General features: G+C 41.6%; 1 protein-coding gene across 8 annotated transcripts in view; it reads right to left on the bottom strand.

The window, feature by feature from the left end:
* Nucleotides 1–24618, bottom strand: part of sorcs2 (sortilin-related VPS10 domain containing receptor 2) — a 239363-nt gene that overhangs the window by 131627 nt on the left and 83118 nt on the right. For all 8 annotated transcript variants that reach the window (XM_053859002.1, XM_053858996.1, XM_053859000.1 and 5 more), the window contains one exon: nt 10595–10662. Coding sequence is in view for 7 of the 8 variants with exons in the window: in XM_053858996.1 (XP_053714971.1) it covers nt 10595–10662 (68 nt within the window). In the remaining variant the exon portion in view is untranslated. The remainder of the gene's footprint in view (nt 1–10594; nt 10663–24618) is intronic.

Here is a 24618-nt window from a genome sequence, read left to right as displayed (position 1 = left end):
GAACAGCGCTTCAAATCTCAAATGGATCTTCAATTCCAATCGTATTCAATGATAACTGCCATTTGCACATTGGGTTTTTCTTTTGCTTCACAATCCTCACATATCAGATTTAAACGATTTAACAGCAGTTTCGTGAATGGGACAAAAAGAAAACGAAACATTTGGAAGTTGAATATGATCTAATCCAAACTGTACCTAAACAAAATGAAAACATACAATAATCTTAAAGAACAAGTTGATATATGATGTTCATAATATTCAAGATTAAATTAACTTTAAATATGATGAATAAAAGTCAATACTTGAGGTGAAACACAACATAAAGGACATCACACAGATACACGCATACTGTACACACTGCTCAATATAATCACTCTTCAGGAAAAAAGGGAAATAAGGGGACAACAAAATTGGAATGGTTCTTCACTCTGTTCCTTTGCTCTCAAATTTAAGAAGAAATATTGACTGCACTCTATTTAATGTGCTGGAAGCAATGTCATTCAGGCAGTAACAAAATAGTAACCGCATGACCACGATACGAAATAACCACAATCTAAAAAATAACAATAATAATGATGTGAATTTGATCAAAATCTTTTACTAACTTTTAACTAACTCTGCTAAAAGTGGGCGCACTGTGTCCTTGTGTTTCACTCGGCAACTAAAAACAATTTTCAATTCAGTAATTTCTAGTTTTTCCCTTATTTCTGTTACACCCAGGATCCAGTTTAACACAAATTCAAGACTTATAATCTACGTCTAATTTTGAGAGACAGTTCTTCATGAAGATGCATTTGGTTTGAATGGTGCGCAGCAGCAGTTCTAGCCAAATTTTACCGTAGTGCCTACTGTTCAAAACAATTTTGTTAACCACAGAAGCATTACTCACAACCTAAACCCATTAACCCCTTGTTTCAACTGGATTCATTTTATTTATGTATCTTCATTTACACAGAATGCTGAATATTTTCATCATGTTTTTGTACGTGCAATTTCATTTGGGATTGAGTGAAAATAGAGGCGTACAAAACTAAGTTGCAAATCCATTTCAGATTAATAGTTTTTTTTTTTAATTATTATTTTTGCTCCCTCTCCATCTTGCAAAAACCAAATACAGAAGCAAAAAAAGTCAATGTAAAGCTGCATCAGGTTTATTTGTCACAAGAATGAGAACATGGGAAAAACTAACTCCATTATGGTCTCTGCTATCGTCCAGCATTCTTTCACGGTTAATCTCTTCCATTACTGAAATTACTGCAGCACACAGACCAAACCCCAGAATCAACAAATACAAAGCAAATCTTCAGAAAAAGAACAGTAAAAATAAATAAAAAACATTAGACAGTGACATCTGTCTCAGTAGGTTTGTAACAGATGATTTCAATTTAATATATGGACCTGTATTCTGGCTATTCATGAATGAATTCAATCATTTCATTCTCTTTAATAAGTAGATAAAAATCTCAATTTTAAGACCAATGTATCTTAAACCGCTTGGTTTACAACAGACTGCCTTGCACCATAGTTTGATGTGGCTCATACAGAACTTGTGCTCAGTCCTTCTCTTGTCCCTTTCTCTCCACTGGACAGCTGTAATGATGAAATGTCTCACTTGTGAGACTAATAAAGAGCTCGCTTATCTCATCTTATCTCCTGTGTGCAGTGGGGGTGATGGAGCACCGCCACAGTGATGAGTATGTGCAGCTGCCGTACAAACACGCCGGCTGTGTCGAGGTCTTTGTTCAGGTTCAGAGGGCTCGGTTCAAAGAAGGTCAGGAGCAAGTTCACCCTTCTCTCAACAGTAGTGTTTAGTAAGATATCATTTATGGATAGGCAGGAATGATGACTGTTCCGTTCATTCACTCAGCAACAGTCATCCATGCCTCACTAATGAATAGAGACCATAAAGTTTTAGGAGGAGTTTGGCCAGATGGAGTGTGGACATTAGGCCGTGACATCGAGCAGCAGGAAGTAAGAGTGGAAGCAAGCAGAAGACGGGGTGATGAGGAAAACAAGAGGCTGATGAAACATACAGATTAGAAGCAAAACACACATGCTCCCACTGAGTGGTTCTTCGCTGGTTAAGTTTTCGGGGGAATGTGATCTGGACCCTCGAGAGAGCTAATCATGAACACATTTGTAGCTGACAAGTGCAAATGTGTGTGTGTGTGTGAGTGCCAACTGCTGAAGTCAACTGATTATGGAGGCTTCAAAGTGGACTACAAGCAGCTCCCCTGGAGCCAAAAAAAAGAACCTGGAAGCAGCATCTTCAAAACACAGACAGAAGAAGAGAGCGAACTTGAGAAACCTGCTATGGTGGCAGAATAAAGTTAGAGGTTTGCTCTTTTGTTTGGGAGTACTGTGCAGTACAATTGTGCATTCTATGTCAATTTTGGAATAAAATACATTAAAAAAAATACTTCTGTTTTCCTCACAAATGTTTTTGGTGTATTAAAGAGTGACTCCGTGTGACTCGCAGCACGACTAATGAAACACACAAAGCAGGCACCACAGGTCACCACTACGAGAAAGAGATATCTTCTCTGTCTTGTCTTCCCCCTTGCAGCAGAGTGAATCTTGGCTTTCTCTGGTGAAATAATATATATAACCAATATTGAAGACAATAAGCTTTCTTGGTCCGGTTCTGCGCTCTCTCATCTTCCTGAGAGCCGATCGAATCCCTTATTCTTACTCGGACAAGTTTCTCAAAGGTGTAAAACTGGTGTCATTCCCCAGTTTACTGTAATAAATAGGCAATTTGGAAAGCTACACTCAGTTGAGAGCGTCCCAGGGAAGTTAATATACAGTCATCTAATTTGGTTACGTGAAGGAATTGGATCTTTATTTCATCATGTTTCAAATTTACAGTAGATGCAAACAGTGAGAATGCCGTATTGAGCACACGCCTGCAACGATGGTAGACAAAAGGCAATAGTGCAACAATGAAAGATGCTTGCAAACAAACCACTGAATGCTCCACCAGTCCAAGTAACAAACACCCAAGTTGGAAAAATGTTAATGGGATGGATAAAACATTTTCTTCATCTGGTTCTATCCAGCGCAGTCCATTACAATTACATCTTTTCGAGAAGTGCAGTCCGGGGTCCGAAATACTGTGTCGCGTCAGATGGGAAATTTGACTCTCAAACTAACTAACTAACTAACTAACACGTTTGAAATTGTACTTGCAATCCTTGTCAAAATTACTGAACATGAATTATACACACAAACTATGAACTTTGTAGATTGGGACTTTGTCCCAATTTCTCTTCTCTGACTAGGGAATATGTAGTGTTCGATTAGATCTTTTCCCCTGCTGGATTCCAAAGAGTGCTTTGTAAAACTGGGTGTCCACACCAGAAAGTGATGTAGTACACATTCCAGGCCTGCAGGTGGCGGTGTAAAGCTCCATCAACAAATGAATTATACAGACCATTAGGAAGCTTGAACAGTGTTACAAACCAATGAGCTGATATTCCGAGTCACGAGCCAGGGACAGGTGACATACTCTATTGGCAAGGCAGTAATCTGGGTTGAAAATAGATGTTAGCTCAAAACATTAAAGGCGGTTTTTGACTGGACACGACTGTCACTGTCCACTGCACGTGTTTGCAACAAGCGTTTGCGACTCATCGTAATGAAAGAGTAGCAGAGGTGTCATGTCAATATCTTAAAGTTTGACAGTTGTTGCAGACCAAGCATTACTCTGCAGTCATAACTTTCGGGGAGAGAGATGAGGCAGATGGGTCAGTGACATCACGGTAGCTAGACAGTTGCAGATCACTCTGGGACCCTGTTTCAAAATGTATCAGCTCTAATGAAGAAAAACATTGAAAGAGGATGAAAGAAGTGTCCGACACTGAACTTACGAGGATGTGACCGATTTCGTCTGTGAGGACCGGGCCTGAGGCAGTGGAAGCTGGCATTAGTTTGGACATCAAGTGTGAAACTATCGCACCTTCAACCAACCGAACAAGCCAAGACGGCACTTTACATGACAAACCATCGGCGCCCAGTGATCTCTTCAAATGATCCAGAATGTTACCCAGTTTGACTTCAGATAACTGCGAACATGTCCCAGCGCCTTCTTTATAATTCAAACTACATTAAATATTTACAGCGACAATTAAAGTTTGAAACTGGATGTCCAATTAAACAGAGTAATTATAAACAATGCATGCACATGCATTTTGAATACGGCGTCGAACCTCGGGCTCATGAAAGCACAACAGCAACAGGGACATACATCCGGCACAATATTTTATGTATGAACCAGAGCAATTATACGGACTCCCTGATAGTTTAGCAAAACTGAGCAAACAGGGTGAAAGCGTGGCTTGCTGACCAGAAAGTGCTGTCCTGTCAGACAACCACTTTATCCATAATGGAAGAGTCAGCCCCTCCCCTCCTCTCTGAGATGCCACACCAGACCTCCTCGCCTCTTCAAAAGATGTGTGAAGGCGGCGTGAATTATGAATGCTCCAAGTTTCACAACACCCTGTCTGTGTGAGTGTGAAGAGGGACCAAGAGAACGGGTGTGAACATTTGTGATCGAGTGACTTCTCGATGCTCTTTTGGAGCGTCTTCTTTTTTTTTTTTTTCAACACTTTTGGTCACCCCTGTAATGTGCCTGCTTAATGCAGACATTCATCAGCCTCCAAAACTAACCTTGTGTTCATGGTAATACTCTTAGCGATTCTGATACTTCCCTTAATAATAACAACTGATGGCTTCCTTCTCCAGTTACATCAAGTCAGACTGGCAGAGTGACCATCAGGACAGGGAAGGAGCTGCTTGATGCCATTTCCAAACTTAGTGTCTCATTAAACGCAGATTTAAGACCCACTTTAACTCAACTATTCCTCACATCACACGAAAACGTGAGTGTAGGGAAACTAGCAGGGGAAAAAATAATTGCTCTACCTTGGAAATATGTGGTTTGTGTCTGATAGTTTCTTTTATATGAGAAATACTGTATGTCATGTGGGAGTTCAATTTTTCTTCTTCAGAATTCTCTTGAGTTCTCTTTCTTCATATACAGTATAAAATAAATGTTTCTCCAACCAGCGCAAGTCATCTCAAAATAGCTGCAAACATGAGTGGAGAAATGATGACAGTCTTGGTCATCTTACTTTTAAAAAGTAATTAGTTACAGTTACAGAGTACGTCACCCAAAACGTAAGCTATCACGTTCTATAACATCCAATGTCAAAGATGTATTTATTAAGTGATTGAAGATACATGAACATACAGCATTTTAGATCATTCAGTTATTGATTGGAATAACACCTTTATTTTACTAGTGACATGTAAAAATAAAAGCCTTAAATCACTAGAATAATGACTTCAAGACTTGTAAACAAGAAGTATAATTATCACTAACTTAAATAAAATCAGAAAAAGGAACTAGGCACCTGCATTAAGAGGGTTCAAATCCAACCCTGGTCATACTGCAAGCAGGCACCTCTGGCCCCAACACTCTGACACACGGGCCTCCTAGTTCTGTCCACATCAAGACTGGGTTGTGCGTGAATATAAAGTTCAATGGATCTCTCAGGCAGGTCGATGGAAAGCACAGCAGGTCCAGTTCATGTTCAACACTGTTTGATAGCAAACTCTGAATCACACTGGTGTGTCACCAGGTCCAACGTTGTGCGGCACACTTGACACCAAGGACAAAAAAAGGATCACATAATGAGGAAATTTGAGAAATAGGTCGTAGGTCAATTTATCGGATTGGTGTTGAACGCGGAGAGACGATGCTGTCATTGGTCAAGCGCCTCTCGAAAAGGGGGAGCTGGGTGCCAGAGTGAGTACCACGGAGCTTGTCATGTGGGATGGGTTGCCAGGTGTTTTTTCAACCACCAAGCCAACCACCATTGCATACGCCGTCATCATCATCCCCTACGCTGCTCCCGCCAGGCAGCGATGTCTGGCCAAAACCTGACACCTTCCGCTTCATTCAACCAAACATGTCACTTTATATTCATATTAATGGAAGCAGCATTGCAACAACGGGAAAAGTAATGAATTCCATTACTAGTGATTGATTACTATTTATTGAAAAAATAAGAAAATGTTCTTTACAGCGTTATTACCAAAACTGTGATTTTTAATAAGTGAACACAACTTTCTCACTAAATTCAATTTCGAACTTCTCATTGATGGCAATGCACTCTATCTTTATTTAATGTTTTCTCCATGTGCCAAAAGTGTGTTAGCAAGATGAAACACAATACACTGGATTCCACCACGTTCCAAACAGAGTTTCAAACATCATCAGGACTGAGGGCTTCCATGGACCCCACAGAAATGACAGGACAGAAGACGCACTAAACTGTATTAATACCTCCATCGCTGCGCAACAAACTTCATGTGGCAACCTCCTTACTGAGATTATACATTTTATCTAACCCTAAGCCTCAATGATGAGAAAATGATTTTATTTATTTATTTTATTTATATTATTATTATTGTTTTGCTTTTTTCACATTCTATTTATCATTGAAATATTCTACATATGAGTATGAGTAGCATATTTTCACCAACTATTAATCATTATGAAGCATTTGTTCACATGACATTGTAGATTGTACTCTAGGATGGTAAAGGACTCTGAATTGTTACACAAGGTAGATAGCACGTTCCCTCATCTCAAGCAATAAATGTAGTCAGAACCAGACAAGCAACACAGGCAAAGGTCCACCAGCCACCAAAAGTCACTTTGTGAGCCACTTTTGTGTCTTGACCCACTATAGTTGAGAATCACAGTCCATATTGACACTGATTGGTATTTTTGATCAAGTCAAAATTCAGGCACAGCACATCAGCTGTTTTAAAGTCCTCGCGGCTATTTCATGTAAAACAACTTTTGTTTTCTCAATATGAATTGGTATATAGAAATATTAAACATGTAATTTTGCTGAAGGACAAAGAAAAAATAAATAATAATATAAAATAGAGCACATTTGAAAATAAAAGCTTTGTCTCAATGAGAAAATACCTAAAAAAAAACAAAAAACAAACTTCTCAGATACATTTTGTGGTTCTGAGAAACTAACTGGAAGCATGAAGTCTGGGAGCAGCTTGGTTCCTGCTTGGAGCGCTGTAATTGAATGGCCCTGACCTAAACAATAAACACTTCCACAGACAGTCTTTTATATCCTGTTGGGGGACGTTGAATCTCACTAAAGTTGTAAGGGGTCAAGTGGAGGTTCTGAAACAGTGGATCTATTTAATGTGAAATTGCTCAGCACATCCGTCTTCACTAGAGCACCCTCTTTACCGCTGTAATGAAACCCACCAGCCCACTGGTTCAAACAGGTTGTTTCGTGCAAAAAGTGAACTGCATCAGGTTTCTCTTAAATTCATTTGTCTGCCTGTCAATCAATCAACCAACATGATGTTGTAAGGAATGGTCCATATCTGAGGATGTATGTAAACCATGTACATGAAAGGGGAGGCATTTTAGAAGCAGTGAGTTGTGGCTCTGAGATGCTGAGTTGTACTCACCACCGTCACCATCCATCACAATGAGTGCATGACCACCTATGCAACTAACATTATGACAAAACATTTAGCTCATCATTGACTTGCAACACATCTCTGGATTGTGGATTATTATTTGGGATATAGTTCATCTGACCACACGCTTGGAAAATTCAAATCCAGCTCATTTTCTTTAATTGACTGGACCGAAGTAGATGCACCTAAATATAGCAATCACTTTGCCAAACGGCTCCAAAAAAATCCCAGCCCAAAATCTGCTCCCCTCAGTCAGAGGATCAAAAAGGTTTACAGAGAATTTCATGAGTCGAATTGGAGCAGCAGCGTATTAAGCAGAGTTCTGTCGGCCCGCAGTCATAACAGTGTTTCTCTAATTCAGAGGCAACGTCGTGCCTCCCTGCCTCTGTTTACTGTGAGGCACCATCCAAGTTTGATCTGTGCTTACAGCAGACGTCTGGACCAGATGACTCGGTGGCAACATCAGGTTAGACAAATCTCTGATGTAACCAACTTTAAGGAAGACTGAGGAGCCAGCGGGAGCCATGTTCTCAGCGTGAGTCTTTCCTTGCCATCTGCTATGGCTCAGATGCTCCACAAGAATCACTGTAATTTAGTGGAATTTCACTGGCTTTTAATGCCCATTCGGTTCTGTTTTGCACACGTCACAATATATTTCTGATCACTGAGAGGCAAAATGAAGACGCGGTAGCAAATCAGACTTACAACTCCAGGAAATTCCTTCTATAAATGAAACAAAACATGACTTGTAATAAACATGCCTTGTTTAACTACACTACATTCAGGTGGATTTAGGATTATTGAAGGGAGATTGAAGGGAGGAGGTGTCAATCAAATGGTTCTGGAGCAAGACTTTGCATCTTTGGCTGAAGACAGAAACAACACACATGCGTTTGTCCACCCATATTTCAGTTCATGGGAGGGAGCGCCTGCTATCATGGCGATGTTGAAGGTCAGTCGCCCCACTATTTCACGCATTGTGCTCTGGCTCCTGGGGTGCTCTCAAACAGTAGTATACCGCTATATCCAATATGTTTTTCAATCATACGTTCAGAGAAAAGCAGTGGGTCAGACTTTTAGAATCACAGAAAATGACAGTATTGTGACAATAAAGGCAAAAGTAGGACAGTGATAATGACGACATTGTCAAGTAAACAATGCTGCTTTTACTTTACTTTACATTACTTTTAGGACTCAAACGAAAGAAGCACGTGGCCATGCATGAGAGAAACATGAAAGCACACAATGTCTAGTCTTTGTTGCTATTATGAGGCTAAAATTGACCAGCATATTTACATTTTCTGGCCTTTGACTCATGAAATAGCAGAGTGGATGTAACCTTTGTTACCAAACCCCCATTATCACTTGGCTGACCATCATGACAAGAACATGTTCACTATCCGGATGCTGGACACAGAAAATGGACTACTAAAATATATAATATTTTACACCCTTGCTGTCCTTACATGATCCCTTGGAACAACTGCAACTGATGTTCAGCCGCACCATGGTCAGTCATTCTTTTCCAAAATGGTGAGCGACCTTTCTACGACAGTATTTACGGGAAAAGACACTTTACTTTATTTTACTTTAACGATGATGATTGGTAGATGATGATGATGTAGATATTATTTTACAAAAGTTAAACACTTTATACTTGGAAAAATAAAAAAACATATATCAGAAAGGCTACGACAAGGAAACAGGATAATAATAAAACATACAACAAAAAACAAAAACAACAAGAAAAGGTATACATTTGCCATGAGGCAAAATAAAATATAACAATTGAAGTCCCAAAAACCAGAAAGGATAAATAGCAAAACTACCACAAAAATAATTGAATGTAAAAGTAATGAAATATAGTATGTACACAGATATCCAGAAAAAAATATTACTGTTTTCAGAATAGAAATTCTAGATATTGCCTAAAAACAACCTGCTCCAGTTGTATTTCACATGAAAATGTCCAACAGTTTTTACTTTTAAGTATTTGTACAGCCTCATGATGGAGCACTAGACAGGTGACTTCACATTACAATTTAGACTAAATATGTTTCTTGCAACTGAATTACCTCATAGCTTTTGTAAAACACTGCAGACATCCACACCAACGTTCGGTATATGAGGATGATTCTCGTGTGGTCCCATGCCCTGTTGAACAGCGACCCGGAGACAGTGAGTGTTGCCTGTGTTTACAGTCACTGACGGTGGACCATTTGCGTTGCGCCTGGTGCTCACAGCGGCTGGCTAGCTGAGGAGGCCTTTTTTTTAAATGCTGCACAACAATTAAAACATCAACATGGAGCGGACGAAAATATGTACATTATTCATATGCGTCCTCCGGGAGACAGGCAGTCAGAGCTAATGAGAGGCTGAAGCTTTGAAGTGGTGATTCTCCCAGGGAGCTGAATGGCATGAATTAAGTTCCACCAGCAGACGCTTCTCGCTCCATGCGAATGCCTTCCAGACAGCTAATTTTAGCTAGCGTTATGAGCCTGCACTGATCGCAATGAAATTTAAATACCATTTATTCTCTTCCACCCAGTGTATGCGCAAGGTCACCTATGAAGCGGAGCCCTCTGTGGGGAGCTGCGGAACATCAAGTCAAATATATAAATATTGGATGAGGATATATGTGGGAGAACAAGCTACACTTGTTGTCGAGTGGAGCAGAAGAGACAAGTGGGTTGTTCCAATGCTCAGAGGCGAGAAAAGTGCTTTTGGCGAGGAGCAGCTCTGCTAAATAGCGGAATCTCAGCCAAACATGCTTGACCTCTTTCTCTGGCACTGACGGGGCCTGCGGTTCAACCCTGTGCCACGCTGATATTGCTATCTGCCCGAGCAGATGCCCGCTCTGGCCTCGCAGTGCCACTCGCTGGTCAGCCGCACAACTCTCAGAGCTGCCTGCCGAGGTTCCGTCCTCATGCTCCGGATCACCCTTCGCTGCTTGAAAAGGCACATTGCCGGGATCATCTCATATCTCCAAACCCTCCAGTTCATGGTTCAAGGTTATGCCCGAGCTAGAAACAGATCTGTAGGAGATAAAGACTGCAACCAGCGGGCCTACCTCCACAGAGAGCTCTCCAGCACCTTGGTGGAGTCAGCATGGTAGTACTTGGTGAGGATCAGAATGACCTGCAGAGGAAGGAGACATTCAAATGATCAGCAGAAAGCAGACGTCAGACACACATATTAATCTGTTGGGACGTGAGTATAGAGCCAAGGCCTCCCTGGTGGAGCGTCATTCCAACGGATGCTGATGCAACCACATGAAACCTGGAGAGCAATGCGTTCCGGCGTTGAATGGATTTGTTTGAAATCAAAATGATATTATAACTGAATTCAACCTCTCTATCTTGAACAGAAATCACACCATCTCTTTCCAGTTTGATGTGACTGAAGCACCTCAGCAGGGGATTCTGTCGGCTGTGCAGCAAGTCCACCGAGCCAACTGTGGCGACCTGTTTACACTGAAATGGTCTCACCCCGATGTACTCCACGATGTCGAAACTCTCACACCATTGCTCACTGGGAGCACACACATCCAAACAGTAATCGTCCTGGAAATTCAGGGAAGATTCCACTCTCAATTTCTATTTCTCTCTCACTTGTGATCACAAACTCATTGGGGGCAGGAACCCATTCTTGTGTCTTCAACTGAAAGCAGTGTTTCTGGTCCAAGCAGACCACTCCGCTACAAAAAAAAAGTTCCATCCAGCATTCCTGTCCTCATACAACCATCGAAAAGTTCTCTGCTCAATAATGCAGGTTTCAACAGCGACCAACAGTGTAAGCCTGACTCTTTATCAGTGAACAGATCCCAGAAAGCGTTGAGGGTTTTTCATGCTGCCTAAACACAACACAATGGCAAACTGGTGAATGCTGACTGAAAAATAATTTGAGTTTCTGATTCAATCCCGCTGTGGAATCCAATGCAACTGCCATATTGACTGTCAACACTGAGTCAGCAGACCAAGTGCACTGTCTCTTTAGCTCCAGAAGCGCTGTGTGCTAAAGATTATCGTCACCGTCAGGGCCATCATATCAAACTCTAAAGTCAACACTGAAGCTTATATTTAGTAAATTGCTTCCAGTCCTCTGTTTATTTGAGCACTGGCGTGAGACTTCAGGGAGAATTTTCAATCAATACGGGTGTTTGGTCGTGGCTCCCTCTAATCTCTGGCCTGCATTTATATTAAATAAATAAATGACGCTGCTGTTTACCAAAGTGATGGTCCAAAACCTTGAATGGAGGTTCTTTATATCTTCCCACTGTCTTCTTTTGTCATGCAAAATACACTAAAATACAGCAGCTGTCCTTCTGGAGTTCAGACAAGGGTCACAAAACAGTTCTTGTGGTTGGTCGCATCAGGGTTGCTAACCCTCATGGAACCGATATGAGACTCAAGGAAACAAAGCTGGTCTCAAACTCACGCCACGTTTCCATTTATCAAGCCAAGTTTATGAATTCATTGCACCATGCACTTATTTATCCGTCACTCTGGAAAATAAAAAAGAATTGAAATTTTATGCAAATGTTCATGAAATGTTGATGACAAGGACAGAAAGACAAGGAACAGATGATATCATTTTATTACAGTTGCACTGAATATTGGGTGAAAATTAGAGATGTCTTGTTTATTAGTTGATTGTTTCAAGGAGTCATTATTGCTTTTCTTGTTAAAGAAGCACAGTTCCATCTGGTTTTGTTTCAATCATATTGGAAAATTTCACAATTTGTCAAGGAAACTTTGCAGTTTGCAACATGTGCACCCACAGAGTTAGACTCCATGGTAAAACAAGACATCTTGCTTCAAATCACTGCACTGAATTTGAGTGCTAAGATGCTAACAAAGCGAAAGCTCCGTCATATTGTTATTCAGTAGGTTTGTATAATTAATAAAAAACTGACTTTATGTGTCATTTAATTGTGGAAAAAATTGGTAATAGGAAAAATCGGTATCAGCCCGTTGGGACTTTCAAAAACATCAGTATTGGCTACAAAAAAAAAGATCAGTACTCCCCAAATCTGAGCCACCATGTAACCGTGCTCAGCGAGCGAAAATACATGGAACAGAAAAACATGACTAGATTTCTTGTCAAGAAAGTCATTTAGTCCTCAAACTAGCAGCCACTCAGGGGCAACAATGAGGCACAAATGGGGTCGGGCTGCAACAGTCGAACCATTGTTAGCAATCGGGGGTTAAGTGCTTCTACCCTGGTACACATCAACACATCTGAGCAGTGGGATCTGACCAGGACCACTCTTTAACATCTGAGCTTTGCCACGGCAAGATGAAAACGGTCAAAAATTGATGTGGGGAAGTAGGTCAGTGCCCCTTCAGGAGCTTTTTATTTGACATTACAAACATAACTGTTCAACCTACTGAAGTTCAGCAGGTTAGAAAAAAAATCTGATGGTTAAAAATGCCATTACAAGTCAGATAACACCTCCACATAGGTTCACTGGTATCCACTTCAAGATGAGATATAAATAATGGAATAAAATTAAAAATGATTTATTCATGAAAACAGACACATCTTGGTCCAGGAAAAGGCCTTCGTCCATGTTAGAGGGATCACAGCCTTTTCAGACTATTTTACATTTCTTAGGTTTCTCGCTTTTGACAGCCAAGTCTGCAGGGATTTGTGTTGCCATGGCAAGAAGTGATAGTGGGTCAGGCACAACACCGAAGGCCTGAGGTTTGATTGACAGGCCAGCTTGTAGTTGTTGTTAGCTGAGCCAGTGAAAGTCTGGGTTTTGCCTGAAGGCTAAAAAAGATCTGATTGGCCAGGGGGGTTCTGCCTGGAGGGACCCTGCCGAGAGGCTTCAGTGTTGAAGGTGCTTTCTCCCACAAGGTCCCTGCGCACTCCCCAGGCTGTGCCGACTTACCAGTAACAGCTTAATGAGGGAGTGTAGCGGAGGCGATCTGGCAGTTGCTGCGGAGAGCAGCTCTGGTGTTCAGCCTTATGTTTCCGTTAGAACATCCTCAAATCTGTGACTATCTGGCCCATATGACAGCGACTCACAAAAGCACCCCAAATTGTTTGCATTTTAATTCACATTCTTCAACCATGTGTGTCGGACATAATTGTCGGAAAAAAGGAGAGGAGAACGAGTTACTTTTTACGAAAAAAAAAAAAAACCAATATCTAAAAACTTGTCTAAACACACAGACAACCGATTGTCAATAATACAAAAACAGATTAAATGATCCCCAGAAGCTTGATAAACACTGCATCACAAACATCACTTCATGTGAGTATGTGTGACTACCAACGGTAAAACAATAAATTATTTTCTGTTTCATAGAAAAAGATTTTTTGCTAATTTTTTTGCAGCATCTGTCCTTGAGTTCAAATTATATCCAAGTGAACAAAGATTTACTTTGTGTGTGTGACTTTTTCAATTCAACATTTTACTCAGCCAACAAATTCCGGTGGGAGTGCGAGGCCTTTATTCATGGTTGGCCTGGGCATTTGACCGAAATCCAGTTGCAAGAAAACACACAGTTAAAACAGCACACAACCCACTGAATGAGCTTTGGGACTTTCGGCCCCATTTCCGCCACAGAGCACACCATCAAAGCCACAGTGACGGCAGACGGCTCGAAGCAACTTAAATCCTCTAAAGCTGCGACTCAGCTTCCACAGGAGCCAGGAAGGTCACACTGCCAACGAACATCATGGTAGAAAACTATGCAAACATGCATTGAAACGGTCAGTTATTTGTCTCAAATTGAATGGAATTTCTCTGATAATTGGCAAGCTAGGAGCCTTCGGTGTGTCTTTCTGAGTCATCCTGAGGTAGAGCGTGTTGGTGGATTATTGTGACTCATTCGCTGTGTAGAAAAGTTCTGTCCGCCTCCTCACTCTTGTGTTTTTAATGAGATGTTTTTGCAAACTGTAATTATTGCACAAGGTAAGCAGACATTTTTACTCTTATTGACTGGACGACGCACACACAACTGTCCGCCAACCGGAGAGTAACGGCCATTTGGAGAAAACCGATGCATTTGATAATTTCATCTATTTAAAGCTGCAGCTAAACATAAAATCCTTGACCGTACTTCTATTCAGTTGAAAACCTTTTGCCTGCCAATGTGTGGCTTGGAGTTGAAATGCCTATTCAAGTCCAAGGAAATTGGGCTTGAATTGTGAACGCAGTTTGGCGTAAAATCCTTTGCCATAGCAAATTATGTGGGACGGGAGCAGAATGTCTTGAATTGTTCAATCAACGCACAAGACTGGAACGTCAGAAAGCCCGAGAAACTGAGGCATGTTTGCATCAGACTTCAGCTGGGTCAGACTGATCATGTACGAAGATTGACTGCTGGAAGCTGTCATCTGAACATGACTAAAAACCTGGCAGGATCTTGACTCTGAAATTATGTTGGAAGGACTCAAGAGCTCACTAGTCATAGTGGAAACAAAAATGACGACACAGGAGCCAATGTGAGCTGCTGTTTTTGTTTCTGATTTCATATCTAACCTGCTTTTACATGCAAACAAGTCTGACTTGTTTCATTTACGGAAGGGCAACAAGTGGTGCACAGACAACCTCTTTCATATACTCATCCTGCACGGAGCAAGCTTGCATCAAATACAGCCTGATTTTAATGGTTTAAAATGATGTAAAACTATGGCATCAAATTGGTCAAAAGAAACACTGTAGTATGAGCCATTGTGTCTGGTGCCAAAGGTGACATTTAAAAACATTGGGGCCATTGGGGGCGCTTGAAGGACAGAGTCAGTAAGGATGGGCCGTGGTGCCCTGTGGCAGCCTCTGACTGTTTTTGACTGCTTAAAAATGAGAGGAAAGGGAACATCAAAAAACGACGGGATGAATGATAGCACTGACTACATTCAGAGACAAGGTGCTACCAATTACACTGCAGATTGTGAGTGCACTATGTTCTCCCGGTTTACGTGCTGCAGAATGAGGGGTGGTGCCATGAACTCTTGAGTCTTTCTGGTTCCACTGACAGCAAAGACAGAAATGAAGCTGACAGGTAGCGAGGAGCTGTTTTGCACTGCTATTGTGGACTCAGTACACGGCAGCGGTCATGCTGACTAACTAGTTTAAGGCCAAGAATCAGCTCTTCGAATTGGTGGTTAAAGTCATCACCATAATGGAGCTGTCAACATGCTTTCTTCGACTATCTGCTGACATAGTTGACTTAACTAAGAGAAATTCAGATTTCTCACCCACAGTCAGACTGAGCTGTTTACATGCATTTTAAAGTCAGAACGTTATTCGGACTAACGCGAGAAATGGGTTTTCTGGGCCGTCATATAACAGTGCTCTTTGTTGTGCCGCGTCTGGACTCTGTCTCTTCTCTGTGTGTTTGTACAGGGCCTTTGCTTGTAGCAGTGGCCCAGACTAAGTGGTAGAATGTGTCGTGAGCGATTGTGGCGGACACTGCTCAGAGCAGTCACGGCACAGCAGAGGAGCACCTGTGCACTGGAAATACATATCAAAAAGGCAGGAGAGGAAGAAGAAGAAGTCAGGAATGAAGACCTGATGAATGCTTCATGGTGGGGTGGATAGCAGCAGGGTAAACTGGACTGTATTCCTGCTGGGTATCCTTGATATGATTAGTCTTTGCAGTTCTCTTTCATTCCGATCATCCCACAGTGTACATTGTAATTGACTAAACCGCAGCAACACTGCGACGTATTGCGGTGAAGCACCGCATTGACCGCAGCGTAACAAAAATAAAGGAACATCTATCTGGGGAAGCGCAGAATTATTCCACACATCCTTATGTTGGCCTTCCATTTCTAAGTGGGCCTCTTACATTGACACAATAAAAGGTATATACCTTCTCTCCGGAGGGAAGAGCATCAAATTGAATTCTTAGTTGTAAATGAAAAGCTTAAAGGAAAAGAAACAGAGGCTCCCCTGTCTATTTGTCCGTCAGATAAGGGCATGCATTATTCATTCTGCTGCCAATAAAATATGCTCCTGTTCCTTCAAGGCCTAACTTGGTTTCAATTGGAAAATGATCTTTCTTCAGGGATGAAGTGGACAGGGAAAGGATGTATTTGGTCATTAATCACGACTGGCAGGTGGGAGCGCGCCTTTATTTGGCAACGGCGAACCCCGCCACATCAACAAAACTGCTCGACAGCAGAGAGGACAGATTCCTCTTTTGCCTCGAGTGCTCTGACTTTTACTTGGCAGCGATTTACCTGCGGCTCATTGGACGAGAGGGTAAAAGCTCGCATCGGGATTCAAACCGCATTCAAATGCAAAGCAAACCTACACCTAAGAAGGTAAGTGGTTGTCAAGCAAGTGAAAGCTTACGGGTTGGATTCCTCCGGCGACATGTCAAAATTCCTTCCGCAAGGCTAATAAGGAAATTGGTGTTCTAGAGTGGCAGCCTCCATCAGACGTAAAGACATGGCTGACTCGAAACCAAAAGAGGATGGATTTTTCTTCCGGCAGACAAAAAACAACACTATTTTCCCAGCTTGATAAAAAAAAACCCATTATCAGTTCTAATGATGTCCAGTTGCAAATATAGTAGAAACTAGTTAACTATGAATTATAAATTATATTTACTAAATTATTATTATAATGTTATACCAATATTAAAAAAAATGCATTTACTGGTGCAGAAAAACAATGTACTGCAGATAAATCCTTCCAATGCTGGTTGTTAAAACAAAGCTGGGAACTAGAAATTAGAAAATAAGAGATAACTGTCAATCCATCTGTCGAACAGAACAAAGTCACTTGCTCGCAGATATGAAGGGAGAATGATCATAAAAAGAGTTTCTTTAAAAAATATATATAATTTTGCTAATAAAAATGCCAGTTACATTTTAAATTGTTGTAGTAGTTTCAACGGTCGATGATACTTTTTTTTTTTCAAGGATATTTTCATCCCTTAAATTGTTCCAGCAGAATGATGTCTAGAAATAAATGGCAGGTGCTGGAACAGAATAGAAAAAGAGCAAGGAACAGGATAAACAGTCAAGCCTTGAGGTCAGATTGGTGGTTTAATACCGAGGAGGGAATATTTCACTTTAAAGTTGAGTCAAAAAAAAATTGAACTGGCTGGATTAGACGACTGAGTAGAGAAAAAGAACTGATTCAAGCTTGAGTCGGTTTGATCTTACAGCGTGTGCAAAATACACATTTAAAATAAAGCATAATCCTGTGAGGTTGATCAGGCTGATGCAGTGACACTTCCTTGGTTTCTTGTGCTGGCTAGAAATGTGGAGACAAAGGATAGTAAGTTTTGTTGCAGCAACTTGACAGCAGCAACCTTCCTGCCCTGAAGGTTCTGCCTAAAAGAGGAAGGCGATTTATGACAAAGCAGCAAAATTGCGTGCTGTGATAGTAGATCTGGGAAACGTGTGATCAAAATTGATGGAAACAAATTCTCCAATAACCAACAAACAATAAAAAATTTATGTTATAAATAAAAGAAAATGCGCCGTATCTGAACAACAACAATAAACAATCAAAGGATGGAAACTATAAAAAACAGTTCCAAGGTTAGGCAACTATGTGCATCCTGATAACAAATCTTTATACTGTACATGTGCCATCGGGTCACAGGAAGTGACTTCAGCACAGCATCATGTGCTACACGTAGATAACTGTCCTTCAGTTAGAGAGGATCGTATTTTCCATGTCGGGAAATCGTTCTGTAACCTGCGGATGTTTTGATGACAAATTGCGGGGAAGTTTCTGGTGACCCAATTACAGTGATGGAGAGGAAGAAGAGCCCTGTTGTCAGTGACCACTGTGGGTTTTTTGTTTGTAAGCTTGGGTAGGATGACTCTAATGACTTTTATTGGGGGCAAAGTCAACAGGGTGGTCAAGACCCCGGCATGACTCCATACAGAAGCGACAAGAGACCCCATTGAGAGTTGAGCTTACAGCAGCGCTGAGCGTGAACTCCGACTGTTTGTCCCGGAGACATTCCCATCAGCCATTCAAGAATAGAGCGCCATCAATCAGCTATTGATGGGAACTCTGGAGAGAAAGAGAGGGGAGACGGGCGGATACCGAGGTTCCACTGGAAGAATGCTCTCATTCATTTTTTAAGTGAAAACAGTAAAGTATCTCCGTCGAGGAGTGCGACATCCCTCAGGGTCGCTTTTAATTCTCTCCAGAAACAGACCACACGCATAAACAATTCATCACACTCTCGTACAAAAGACTGCAGCCCAATTTTTCTCAGTTAAGAGCAAATTTGATGGATAATTTATTTGGCTGAGCAGAAAAATGCATTTGCTGATGATTAAATTTGGTGGAAAGTCACTTTGACAACTCAGTAGTCTCAGCCATGAGCACAGGGGGCTCTCAGATTTAACTCTTCTGTGCTTCGAGGTTCAGGCGAGGGGCATCAGGGTTCGACAACACTCATTATTCCAGCCCTCTTTTTGGAAATATTGTGCAATTAAAGGGTTATATTTTATGATTCTATCCATAAGGAAATGGGAAGTGTGTGTTTTGGGGATGTTAAACAACCAAAGTGTATTGCAGTGTCTGCAGGAGCTCATTCAGTGCAGTAGGATCAAAGGCAGGGCACAGTCAGGACATGTCGGGGTCCGTCGCAGAGCAGGTCGACAGTCACCCACGCATACAGTTTGTCAAATGCAACTATGTATGATTTTGGACTGTGGGAGGAAAGCAGAGCATCTGGAGGAAAACTATCAAAGCACACAAACTCCACAAAGATCAGAGGCCCAAACACACAATTCTGTTTTGATCCAAAATCATTGTGCTTCAATTTAAAAGACTCAAATGCACACTTGAAGCGTTTGCAAGGAAAGTGGATCCTAAAACACAACTCAAAAATAACCTCAAAGGCTGAACATCTAATGTGCACAATGTCCACTAGACATCCAAAAGCGGCCGGTCTTCAAAAACAGAGCGCTCATGATCTCCTCACTGCCTGAATACCAAAGAGTCAGTTGTTATTTCAAGTTGTATTTTTTTAAGAATTTCATTCAGACTTTATTGGAAGTGGGCTGGTGACCGACGCACTCTTTAGCGTTTTAACAGCTTCTGAGTTCGCCACCATTCATTAAAGCGCACAAGCAGAGAGCGGAGAAGGGCCATTACATGGGCCTTTGCGTCTGCTCACCTCACACTTTGTCCAAAAGGAATCCTGGTCTTCGCTGACCGGACATGAGAGTATTTCTAGGTCCAGGTGCACTCTCAGTGTCAACTACAGAGCAGCTGATGTGCCGATATGTGGATCAGAAAAACAATTGGCATCTTTTTTTGCCGGTGTGATCTTTGTTTCTTATTCTGATCTACAGAACTCCTTGTATCTCAGCAGGTTTCTCCTTCAACAGCAACATCAAGCGAGCGTTATAATGAGACTTTGATCAAACAGGCAACCAGGGAGGCTACTGGAACAGTTTGTTGAGAGTATGCACACAAACACGCACACGAGAATAATTTCACAAAGTAATAATTTTATAGAGACAAATATTTGTCTCTATAAAAACAAAAAGCGTTCATTAACTTGAATTGATTGACTGTCAAGTCATTGGAGATATGAGCGAGTTTCTTAGATGTGTGGGAGAGTCAGACCTCTGGGAGTCAGACCAAAGAGGAAGAGAGATGGAGGGTGTTGTGGGCGAAGATAAAACGGAGGCTCGCGGGGGACTTTGCTCCAGAGGGACGAAGGAAAAAGAATCGGGAGGAAACAAAGAGAGAACCTGATAACAATTAGGAGCAGCAATGAAGAGAAATTGAAAGTGATGGACAGAAATGTGAGAATTGCTTTAGGAATTAACCGACACAAAGAGTGAGTGGGCTTTAATGGGGGTGGGGGGGTAATCAATGTTACCGGGAGATAGAGAGAGGCCCTCAGGCTTTCCGACCTGTACATTGATCTTCCAGGCTTAAGTGAGACAAGACACTGGGGTTCAAATACAACTTAACCTAGTTTGAGGTAATCGCCCGCTGGTCTTCAGCGGATCAATGTCGGGGTCCATAACCTCACCTCCGCTGGCGCTGTGATGCAGACTGTTTCTTTGCTGGCATGCCGACGGATGTCAGCCACTGAGTAGTGGAGGAAAAGCGTGTTGTGTCCACTTCAGTGCTGTCATGGAATTGTTCTGAGAATGGTTATAACCGGTGTGTTCTGCATTGAATTGAGAGCAATGATGTGTCAATGTGAACCAGGATACTGGTGATGGTGATCTTCATCCTTTAGTTCATCTAGCATCACTTTCATGCGTCTTCCAAGTCATTCTCTGCCTCCATCCTGACTACCTGATGCGGTAATGGTTGAGTCACCAGCTGGAGTTCCTGTCTGGGAACCGAACTTTTGCTGTGAGTCAGCACATGAGAGGGGGTTTCAAATACAGTGATCTGAGCTCTGCTACATTGGCTGGTATTCACCAGAGCTGCAATAGAAATCAATGCATATCGTCGCCACATTTGCAAACCCAAATGAATCAACAGTAAACCACCAAAACATCCAAATCAGTCCTGTTCCTGCCACTCCTGGAAGATTTATTGAGTCTCAGTCGCTTGGTTTACAAACAAACAAGCGAACCAACAGGGCTGTCACATAGTTCCACTCTCCGTAGTTGGTGCAAATAATAATCAAAAAGCATTATTTTATTGTGGGATGGGAACCCGAGTCACTTCAGAAGTTCCCAAATTCAATTCTCAATGTTTGCATGAGTTGTAAAAAAATGTAATGCAAGTACCTGAATGACAAAACAGAGTTTTTTCCACAACAAATGAGACACAACACAACTATTTTTTCAATGACAGAACGATTGCAACTGAACTACTTAATTCCTCACTTGTGTTTTTCACACACAACTGACAATCATTCACTGTGTTTACACTCTTTCAGACTTCTCAGCATTTTGTACTCCGACTTACATACAGCATGAGGTTTTATTGAAGATGTTCCGAATGTATATAATCACACACAACAACTTACAATGAGGTTTAGAAAGTGTTATAAGTGGTGCAAGTGGTGGAAGAAAAAGTGAGAGGTCAGGTGAGGTCAGTTATCTGTCTCTTTATACAGTAGCTATTTTATGGTATGATACTATACTTGAACCATGTAATGTTCTCATAGAATTATATATAGTAAAGCGTTATGAATGCATGACTGTATGTCCACTGCTTACAATACTGTAATAACCTTGCAATAGTTACCATACATGGTAAATGGCTCACACTTATACAGTATACTGCTTTCTATGTTCACCTAACACCAAAAGTCACCAATTCATATACACAATCATGGCAAACTGGCGGCAGTAGGCTGCAACGCGTCTAAGCCATCAGAAGAAAACAGGTGGTCTTGCTCAGGTACACAACTAGGGAGTATCAGACCAGCAAGCTCTCAGTGACAACCACAGCACTCTACCATCAGAGCAATTCAACACCCTTCTCATAATATCGTCAATAAAGCTTTACAGATGCAATACCATGTTTCATATCGCACTGAAAGCGTATTATATATGACACCGTTCATATGTTACCAAGCACTGTTTATGATGCACTCAGTGATGAACATTGTGCTGATTTGTTTCATGCCGCTCCCATTCCCCTGCACTCCTGACCGTACCTTCCCGGAAATGTTGGCACAGACAAAAGATCTTTTTCCTGGCCCGGGCTTCATCCCCTTCAGTGGATACAGCTGCTCGCCACGGCTGAACAGCTGTTGCCACAGCATTATCATAATCCCTGTCGCCTTCCCATCCATCTTCCCCCTCCTCCTGCTATTATTCCCCTGCGCTTATTTTTTCCCCACCTATGCCTTTGTCAGGAATACCCACATCTGACACTGTTGGTAAGTTCTCCTCACGCTTCATATCCCATGCCAAATCAGCAAAACAAAGTGCAAAAACGCTCGTCTTTAATTAGAGAAACTTAGTAAGTGAAGTTAAAGACGTCCGGGATAAGCGTGTGAGAGGTAGTGAACGCAACTTTAAACTGTAGAAATACTCTCAGGGTCTAATTTGGGGAAATATATTCGAGGAGTGCCTCCAATTAAGCCAGAGCGATACATTATTTATCAAAATGGGATGCTCCCTGTTTGCCTCATGGCAAGAAGGTTGCTGCTGGAAGTTGGAGAGATGAACTGGTGACTGGGATTGAAATATGGCGGCCGAGCCGGAGACTGGTCACCTCTCTGTGGTGTCCCATGACTCTCAACAAGTGGCACCAAACCCGAGCAAGGTGAAGCACATTCCATCTTGTCACATCCACTGCCTTCGCCTACACCGCCAGGATGCGTGATATCAAAACATCCAGCATTTTTCTGCTGACTCTTAAACGTACACAAATGAGCCCTTTCAACAAACGCTGATAATTGACTCCGCTAATGTAAATTCACAGGGGCTCGCTCGGCCTCCCCTGCTAATGATCCAGCATGTGGAGCCGGCCAACACACAGAAGAAATTCATGTACACTAGAACGTAACCAAGGACAGCCGACTAACTCAAACAAACGCTTATAAAAATGGATTGTGGGAATCACTTGGCCAGTGTGTAGAGCTGCGTCTGTCAGCCAGCTGAGATGGAAATGTAGTCCTCAGGAACTACGTAAGGAACAAATCGAGACGGCATATTCATCATCTGACATCACGGTTTAAACCAACACGCATAGTTTTTGCTCTCTGTAAAAAAGTTTGCCTCGCAACAGAAAATAATTCACTTTTTATTACTCGCTGGAAGGAATTTTAATTTGCATGCTGTCTAATCGCTTGGAAGCGCCGGCTGAGGTTTATTCCACAACAAGCAAAAATGGAAACAGGAGGAGGAGGAGGAGTGAACACTTGCTGTGTCGGAGGCGTACCTAAGAATTGTTTGCTGATAGCTGCAGTTACCATCATTTGTCATTACCACGACAAACCCATTTTTCATTATCAGCAGAAAACGCGGCGAAGGCAGAGCTTTCTGCACCAAACAAATGGAAGGAAATGAAGCAAAGTGTAAACATAACTTGTTTTCCATTCAGGACCTCTTGCATAAGGTCCTTTTTCACTCCTCTGCCTGCCAAGCACCAAGGAAATAATGCACATTACACTGAATTATGAATCAGCACTGGCTTTATAAACAAGGTACAATGTGTCGTGACCAAAAACCAGATTGGAAAACTTTCACAGAAAACACAATGAAAACGGATTATAATGAGAATTCAAATGACAGACAGATAGAGCTTCCTTCCGATTCAGCATTAATAACTGGATAATCTCCTAGACTCTGACTCATTTGCCCTTTGATAATAATCAGATCATAGAGACGGTTCTTCCTCTTTGGTCTGTCATTACACGGAATATTGAATGCATGGGAGAATAAAGACCAGTTGAGTGTGAAGCGACTTCTTATTTCTTAATGCGAGAGGGAGATATTTCATCACAGATTTTATTTGAGCAAAAAATGGAGACACAAGTCACAGCCTTAAGTGGAGAAGTTTTGTGGTTTTCATCCATGACGGGATGACAGCACAGGAGATTTTCCTCACAGCAGGAGGATGTTGAGCGACATTACATTTCTGAGCAAAAAATGAGCTGAGCCAGAATGTAGGCGTCTTTAAGTAACCTGCTGAAACAGCTGTACTGTATAGTGTCTCCCTCAGAGACGTATGGAGCGTTGTCTTATTCGGCCATTGTCAACTTACAAAATGCAAGACACATTTAAAAGCGCAATATCTCTTTACTTACAGTACAAAGATCTTGAATATTAAAGTAGTGAAAACAACATCATGCCTTTTTTCCACCTCATTTGATAGTGATGGTCATTTTTATTTTCTTGTTGTTTTCAAAGTTTTTGCAGCATGCTCCTGAAATAATTTGCGTCCTGTTTTGGGGAGAGCTGACGCACACCTCTATTCAAGCGACACTAAAAATAAAGTTGTTTAATAAGTTACCAAAATGTCCCATATGCTGAAACAATATCTTTTCCCAACAAAACAGCAGCAGTGCCTATCATGTCTGCCAACTTTCCCAGCTCTGAGCCCTGCTTCTATGATGAAAGTACCTGGAGTGACTCAACACTGTTGTCGCCTCTCCATGATTATTTGAACTGCAGTTAAACATACAGTGTGACTGTTTACAGTGAGTCTGGAGGCTATTTCTTCTA

Source organism: Synchiropus splendidus, chromosome 3 (genome assembly GCF_027744825.2).
Source record: "Synchiropus splendidus isolate RoL2022-P1 chromosome 3, RoL_Sspl_1.0, whole genome shotgun sequence".
Classification (NCBI taxonomy): domain Eukaryota; kingdom Metazoa; phylum Chordata; class Actinopteri; order Syngnathiformes; family Callionymidae; genus Synchiropus; species Synchiropus splendidus.
This window is presented reverse-complemented; position numbering and strand designations above follow the sequence as displayed.